Source organism: Tauraco erythrolophus, chromosome 4 (genome assembly GCF_009769465.1).
Source record: "Tauraco erythrolophus isolate bTauEry1 chromosome 4, bTauEry1.pri, whole genome shotgun sequence".
NCBI classification, from domain to species: domain Eukaryota; kingdom Metazoa; phylum Chordata; class Aves; order Musophagiformes; family Musophagidae; genus Tauraco; species Tauraco erythrolophus.
Window position 1 is genome coordinate 75,662,376 of NC_141468.1, and position 7,642 is coordinate 75,670,017.

Genomic DNA, 7,642 nt, shown 5'->3' on the forward strand with positions numbered 1-7,642 from the left:
GCTGAAGGATCTCATGAAGATTCTTTCTTCAGTCCAGGCATTTGATTTGAGCTATACAAGGCAATTAACTAAATCGAATATCAGTGGGACAGGACAGGATATCATGTATTGCAAGACTTCAAAAAAGTTGTCCTTATTTCATCTGTTCCATTCATCTTCAGTTACCTAGTTGCGTACTGTAGCATGTTTTGGACTAGCACTGAGTAGAAAAGACAGTCCTGTAGGTCTAGCACACGTAGCAATTCAGTTGCATTTCCACCCTTGGCTTGAATCAGGTTGTTCACTCAGAGCTTAACTGTGGTCTCGGTTCACTTTGTTGAATAGTCTGAGACTTGTGCCTTGTCTCTGCAGCAGGATCTTCTGATCCCCTGGTGGGCAAGTGAAAGGCTTTATTAAGGTCCAGTAGAGACTGAGAGGAGCCTACTGTCACAACATTTTACAAAGGCTGATCACTACTTAAATCATTTAGCATCAGAGAAGCCCATAGATTTTTTAAAAATAATAATTTGCATTGCAGTTTTTGCTTTCCATATCTTTAATCCAGGAGAACCTGGCAGAACTGACTGAATACAGAGCACTTGCATCATTTTCAAGTGAATGAAAGAAGTGGGTATTAGCAGCCCTGGTACCCACCATTTCTAAAATTTAGTTAATTCTCTCAAAAGTTCAGTTTAGGAATCAATCAGCCCTCATTGATTTCCTGAGGCAAAAGGCATAGAAGACTAGGGAACATGCATAGACTAGTTCAGTTATACAGCTCCAGCAAAGCCTCACTTACTAATTCAGAGGGGTAACTTATTTCTCCTGGGGTAGAGGCAAATAAATTAAAAGACATTAATTAGGACATTATGTAATCTTTACAAATGCCTGCACACCTTAAGACAGTTTCCAAACTCTTGAACAGATGGAAAGCTGCAATGTGTAACAAAGAATATATAGGCTTTAAGTATGTGCAACTCCACTGTTTGTTTGAGGTTTTTTTTTTTCCAGTAGTCTTTAATAAAGCTTCGCATCTGGTAAGCTTAAGGCTGCGTAATAAATACAAGAGCTGCTGATCTTAGGGAAGAGTATGATAAAGTAGTCTTTTCCCATTATCAGCTTCAAAACTTGGAGGACACCATCTGGTCTGTCATCTCAAACAAGACCAGCAACAGTGGCCTGGAGCCACGGGGAAGAAGTCTGATGACTGAGGGGCTAGGTACTCTTTCAGGAAGTTGTAAGGTGCAGCAGTACTTACATGACAGCAGAGGACACAGAAGCAAGAAGGCCAGCAAGCAGAAGGAACATGAGAACACTCAGGATCGATGTAATGACAATCATGCCTCCACTCCTTCGACCAGGCCAGGTATCAATCTTCAAGGGCAGTTTAACTAGAAAAGCAAGGAAGAACCTTCTTATGATCTGGTTTTGACCATGAACACCTCCACCAAATAGGAGAAAGATGGTGATTTAGGAGAGGCAAACTGATTATGTCTATACCTGAAGTCTTAGATGATTTATGGGAAACAGGTTTAACACTCAGTGTCAGCATTTAGAATTTATAAGCTTTCCTCAGCAGATTAGCCAGTATGACAAGTATCTGTATTACTGAGAAACGTCAACAGCACCAGATACCATGACATGCATCAAATCTGAAACCATATCTTCAAACTTATCTTTATTTGAAGTACACAAGAGAAGTAGAGAATTATTCCATATTTAAGTTTGCTACTCCAATATTGAAAGGCTGACAAAATTGTTAAAACTTTAGGAAAGGACTAGGTGGTCTTCATGGAGCAATAGCATCCTAAGGCAAGCACAGGTACTCAGAAGACGTGAGCAAAGCCACAGACTTACCTCTTCTGGTTTTGATTGGATCAGACCAGAGAGTTTGGTCTTTCATGATACCTTCAGTGCTATCTACCAACACGTATTTAAACCTGTGGGTAAAAAGGGTTAAAATTAGGTATTTCAAATTTCAGCTTCGGCACTAGCATTTTTAAGCTACTGGATTAGTTGGTGAGACCTCAGGTTTTGTCAAAGCATTAGATAGACAGTTAAAAGTAACTGACTATTTGCAGAAGCCTTATAAAGAACAAATAGAATTAATCACAAAAAAAGCATTATGTGCTATGTCATGCACAATTAGCACTTCGGTCTTGTAAGCTTTCCAACAACAGTTTTTCTGAGCTTCCAACCCTGTTGTGAAGAGCCTCATTATTTAGGAAAGTAAGTGGTTTTGATTTCTATATGGATGTCAAAGATTTTGTCCAACAACAGAGATCTTTGGCACTTTCCCCGCTAGAGGAGAGCACTGAAGAGACAAACCAACGTCAGATTTGGCAAAGAAATAAAGTTTCCATTCCACAACAATTTGAGTTTTCAGAAATATCCTGAAGAGGTAAGAGGTAAGGCAGTTTTTGCAAAACTAAGAGCCTGTCAGTATTTTGTTTCAGAAGCATGTTAGGTCTCCGCAGCAGATAGGGCTGCATATGACTGCCATTTTTACTACAGCTTTTAATTAGCGGGTAACAGCAAAACAAGTGTTTCAGGTAACAGCTGTCAGGGTGCCTGAATTGGGGAATTCAGGTCAGCTTCCACAGACAACAGGGGTTAGACATTTCTGCAAGCCACCTGGCCCTCACTGGGAAGTCTCCAGTCACATCAGGGGCTTCCTAGACCTGGAGACCAAGGAGAACTTTGTTTTCCCAGAATCCCATCAAAACAAAGTGAGCAGAGCCAGGTCCATGTCTGCAATTTGGCAGAATCATCTAACATAGGATACCTAGCGAATAATCTCAACATCATTTCCCAGTCAAAATATTTTTCTACCAGGATTTTCTAATCAGATGCTGTCCCTCTATTACCTACTCCAACATAGGTATACATCCAGCAGGTCACACATGAATTTTCCTACTGATGCATGAATTTGACCTGACAGAGCTCACAATTGCTAGAGCACCATCTGTGAGATGCTAATTCAAAGCCAAGCCATCTTCATAACAACTCTTGCAATAGAGCAGTTCATCAGGGATGGGTAATTCACATCATACCATTACAAGGGAACATTACAGACTCAATTTTGCTTGTTATTGTGTTTTCTTTGTGTTTACCCCATGCAATGCCACAGGCTTGGGGAAGAGCGGCTGTAAAGCTGCCTGGCACAAAAGTCCCTACAGGGTGTTGGTCAACAGCCAGCTGAATGTGAGCCAGCAGTCTGCCCAGGTGGCCAAGAAGGCCAATGGCATCCTGGCTTGTATCAGCAGCAGTGTGGCCAGCGGGAATAGGGAAGTGATCATCTCCCTGTACTCAGCACTGGTGAGGCCGCACCTAAAATACTGTGTTCAGTTTTGGGCCCCTCACTACAAGAAGGACATTGAGGTGCTGGAACATATCCAAAGAAGAGCAACAAAGCTGGTGAAGGGTCTAGAGCAGAAGTCCCATGAGGAGCAGCTGAGGGAACTGGGGTTGTTTAGCCTGGAGGAAAGGAGGCTCAGGGGAGACCTGATCGCTCTCTATCACTTCCTGAAAGGAGGCTGAAACAAGGCGAGTGTTGGTCTCTTCTCCCAAGTCACAAGCAATGGGACAAATGGAAAGGGCCTCAAGTTGCAGCAGGGGATGTTTAGATTGGATATTAGGAAAAATTTCTTCATCAAAAGGGTTGTCAAGCATTGGAACAGGCTGCCCAGGAAAGTGGTTGAGTCACCATCCCTGGAGGTATTTAAAAAACGTGTAGATGTGGTGTTTAGGGACATGGTTTAGTGGGGGACTGGCAGTGCTATGTTAACGGTTGGATTTGATGATCTTAAGGGTCTTTTCCAACCTAAATCTAAAGATTCTATGATTAAGAGGAGCAATAACCTTGTAAGAAATAAGAATTATACCTGTATGTTGTGTCTGGTGCCAGAGGTGGGTTACAGACAGCCAGGAAGTTTGGGTCGTACAAACAGGTCACATCATCCCCGACTCTGAAGAGGTATTGTTTCAGGACATCAGAAACTTTGTTGACATCTCCTACATCAGCAAGCTTGGGAGGTGATGCACAGTTGGGTACATTGAACAAGGCAGCCTTGTAAGGTCCGAGCTGTCCTCCGCTTGTTTTTTGGAATGTGCTGTCGAGTGGTTTGCTGCTATTGTCAGTCACCAGGAAGCTTATTGCACTTGCTGCAGGAGAGATGCTTTTTAACGAGGCTGTTAGAACTAGCTCAGCCCTTTCTATTCACCCTGTATTTACTTGGCAACTTGCTCTTCTACTCTAAAACAGCAAAAGGAAAACAAAAAATCTGCTACCAGTTTGGCTGTGTAGTGATTCTACCCCTTCCTCCTTATTTGTTGATAAAACTCTTGACACTTGTCCCTCACAAACTGCGAAGATCCACAGTGTATCTCACAGAAATACTTTCTAGTAGCCACCCTCCCAAGATTGCTGTTTTCCAAGGAGAATCTGATAGAGTGGGGAAGGGGGTGGCAAAGGCTGCTCTTCCCCTAGGCTGCACATGATTCCAATAAACATCCACCAAATCTTGCCATTGCGGATTTGATACTATAGCCCAGGCAGAGTTCCTACAGAGTCACTACTCTCCCATTTCCTGGAGCAGAAGCTCTTAGACCTCTGGTCAAGCAACATCTGGACCTACCAGAACTGCACAGTATGCAGACCAGTGTACAGGGGCTGCACGAACAGATGTGGTATCTACATTTCTGGCCAGTGAGGCATGCCGGTTCTTCCGGACAGCATGCCACAGAAAGTCTGAAAGTCCTCACAGCTTCAAGCGAAGCATGAATCTGCACCCAGCCCTACTGCATAGTTTGGAAGCTCAGCTGCAGCTCTCAAACCTTTCCTGCTGCAAAGCCAAGGCACAAGTCCCAAGAGATGTTCCCAAGTTCTGCAACTGTGGGTTCATTTTTTTTTCTGAGCAGCCCCCTCCAGCTATTCAGTGCTGTCAAAGGAACACTAGTTTCTCTAAAGCTGCGGTACACTGGGAATCGCGTTGGTTTGGAAGCGTTTTGCTCTGCTCCTGGAGCAGAGTTCTCGCAGCCCTCAGCTTTGTAGTATATGCTGTCACGTTTCCTTACCAGCAGAGCTGAACATAAGGTGTTAAGAAAATTAAGTTCTCTAAAATTTCCCTTCTCCCTGCTCCAAGAGACATCCAAGGGTGAGCCAATGTGCTTCTCTGCAGACCAGAAACAAATCTAAACAAAATTCCTTCCAGTCTGCCAAGTAACAAGTTTGCATCTACTTGCCTTAAAAAACGCAGAAGATATTTCTCTAATCTAACCCCTTTTGTAGAGATTCACCCATCTGTGTAGGAAGCTTTTGCCACAGAATCTGGAGAAGATGAAGTGGTTGATGTAATTTCTAACACAAAACATCACGTTTGCGTATTTGCAGGTATAACTAGATATCAGCAGCCTTTTATAAAATTATAATGCACTTCTAGTCTGTTTTAGACATATAGAGACGTGCACTTCGGTCATTGGATGTTTCTCAGAAGGCCGTGCATTCACAGTTTGTGTTAACTGCATGGGATGGTGTCTCCAGTTACAGCTTCTACCCATCCAAGGCCGCTTCCTCCCACCTTATGCAAAGTGGCAACAACCAGCAGTGCAAATTTTAGACCGTTTTGTCAGTTGGCCAATTTCTCTACTGTCCGCCCCCCCACCAAGATCTCTTCTCTGTGCCTCTTAGAAAAGGAGGCTGCATACAGCCTTCGGGGAAGAAGGCATGATATAAGGAAGTCGTTTATTTTTGTCAGCTTATGGAGTAGCTCTAGCTGGCTTTCAAAGCAGTCTGCCAGAGCAGCAGGGAACAGAGAAGGCAGCTCTTGGTCACTGCCAGCAGTGCTCCGTTGCCAAGCAGTTATGAAACTCATTTTATGAATGAGCCCATGGGTCAGCATTTTTGACCTCAAGTCTAGCATGACTTGCCTTCGTCTACAAAAAAGAAAATGTAGTCCTTTCAAGGGCTGGCTACCCTAACTATGAAGCAGACAGCAGCAGTTACCCAGTTTCTCTGAGCAGGTTTACTTAGGGGAATTCAGGCTTTTACACAAGGCGTCTGTGTTTAGACAAAGATAAGTTATGGGGCTGTGGACCACTTGGTTTCCTTAGCAAGATTTGGACAAATGTTTATAGCTGATGGTGCTGCTCCACACCTACTGGGAGTCAGGTAACACAGTACTAACACTTGCTATCGTTAATCAGCCCCGTTGAAATACTACGGTTATTTATATTTTATAATAATACCCTGGAGAAAACTGAGACCAGAGGCTCAGCTCATACATAGCTTACAGCTACAGATTTTTCTCTTTTCCTCCATTCAGACCTACTCCCATCAACGCATGAAGAATTGCATACAACAGCCACATCATACAGTTATCTTCCAGACAAGCATAATGCTGGATACTTACCTGATTGCTTCATTGCGTACAAGTAGATGACATAAGATTTATTCGGACCCAGTGAGTTGTCAAACACGCAGAAAGGTTTTTCTAGAGCAACTGTAGTGAGAGTGGGATTGTTTATAGCAAGGTGAGGGGCTGCAATCTGAGGCTTCAGGCTTTGATCTAGAAGAGAAAGTTACCAAAGAAAGCATATGAAAAATCTTTCTCCTCTCCTCCTGCAAGCTCTGACTCAAAAGGGACAATCTGGCAGTGCTAACAAACAACACCAAAACATAAAAGGGGGATGTGAACGGCAGCTGAGCAGAAAACAGCCTGCCCGCCCCATGAAAGTCTGAGAGTTAGGGATTTTGCTTTAATGCAAAACATGAAATGCAAGGATTTGGGGAGGGAGGTAAGAGATGTTGCTCCTCAAACATACTGGTCACGTCACCTCAGAAGGACAAAGGCAAAGCCTCGTTATAGGAGAGACTTGAACCTCTGTCTTTAGGGTCCCACGTACACCCTCCCCCCTCCAGCGGCACCACCAGAAGCAGTACAGCCAGTTCCTGAATCCTGTGGCAGCAGAGTCTTAAAAAGGTTTTTAAGACCAAGCTTGTTATCATACAGAGTGAGAGATTTAGCAGAGAAGAAAGCTGTCTTGGAGAGGTCCTGGACAGAGTAAATGGTATTGGAATAAAGTTTATATCAGACGCTTCCCCATCCACCACACAAGCTCATCCCATCTCCAGTCTCTTGGAGATTAACTAAGAACAGAGAGAGAGATTGAGCAGCTCCTCTTCCTTCCCAGCCTTGCTGCAGTAGAGACATTTTAACAAGCTTCCAGCAGAATTTACGTTTGAAGCTCTAAACTCCCCTCCCAATGCAGATCCTAGAGCAGAAACTTGACACTCAAGACAAAATAAAAAAAAAAAAAAAGAGAAACAGAAAAAGTAGAGATACAAAGAGAAGAGCAACAAAAAAAGAAGAGGCTGCAGACAGATGCCTCTTACCTGCACACAGCTGTCCCAAGCACCAAAAGACTAATACAACCCAACAGCTGCACATGCTTGAGCCCTCCAGAAACCTGCTATGAAAGGAAAAACAATGTTTGGAGGCAGACCCCACTGAAGAGCTCCCACATCCACTCCCTCCCTGAAGCCAACCAGTCCCGCTCCTTTCCGCAGGGTCTCTGTGGCTGGGAGCTGCCTACCACCTCAGCACCTCCCTATATTCTTATTGCCCCTCCTGCTCAGGTGTCCCTGCCCCCCACCTATTATCTG

General features: G+C 43.8%; 1 protein-coding gene across 2 annotated transcripts; it reads right to left on the reverse strand.

Annotated features, from left to right (window-relative positions):
* Nucleotides 1-280: 280 nt before the first annotated feature.
* Nucleotides 281-7,427, reverse strand: UPK3A (uroplakin 3A). Of its 2 annotated transcripts, none has more exons than XM_086610871.1 (6): nucleotides 7,373-7,427; nucleotides 6,390-6,545; nucleotides 3,864-4,143; nucleotides 1,837-1,919; nucleotides 1,238-1,370; nucleotides 281-368 (listed from the first exon to the last, which is right to left on the reverse strand). In XM_086610871.1, exons 1-6 carry the CDS (start codon nucleotides 7,425-7,427, stop codon nucleotides 281-283), a joined length of 795 nt encoding a protein of 264 aa, XP_086466997.1. The 2 variants fall into 2 exon arrangements, with proteins under 2 accessions (XP_086466997.1, XP_086466998.1); XM_086610872.1 differs by having other exon boundaries at nucleotides 3,864-4,139; nucleotides 6,386-6,545.
* Between the last annotated feature and the right edge of the window lie 215 nt (nucleotides 7,428-7,642).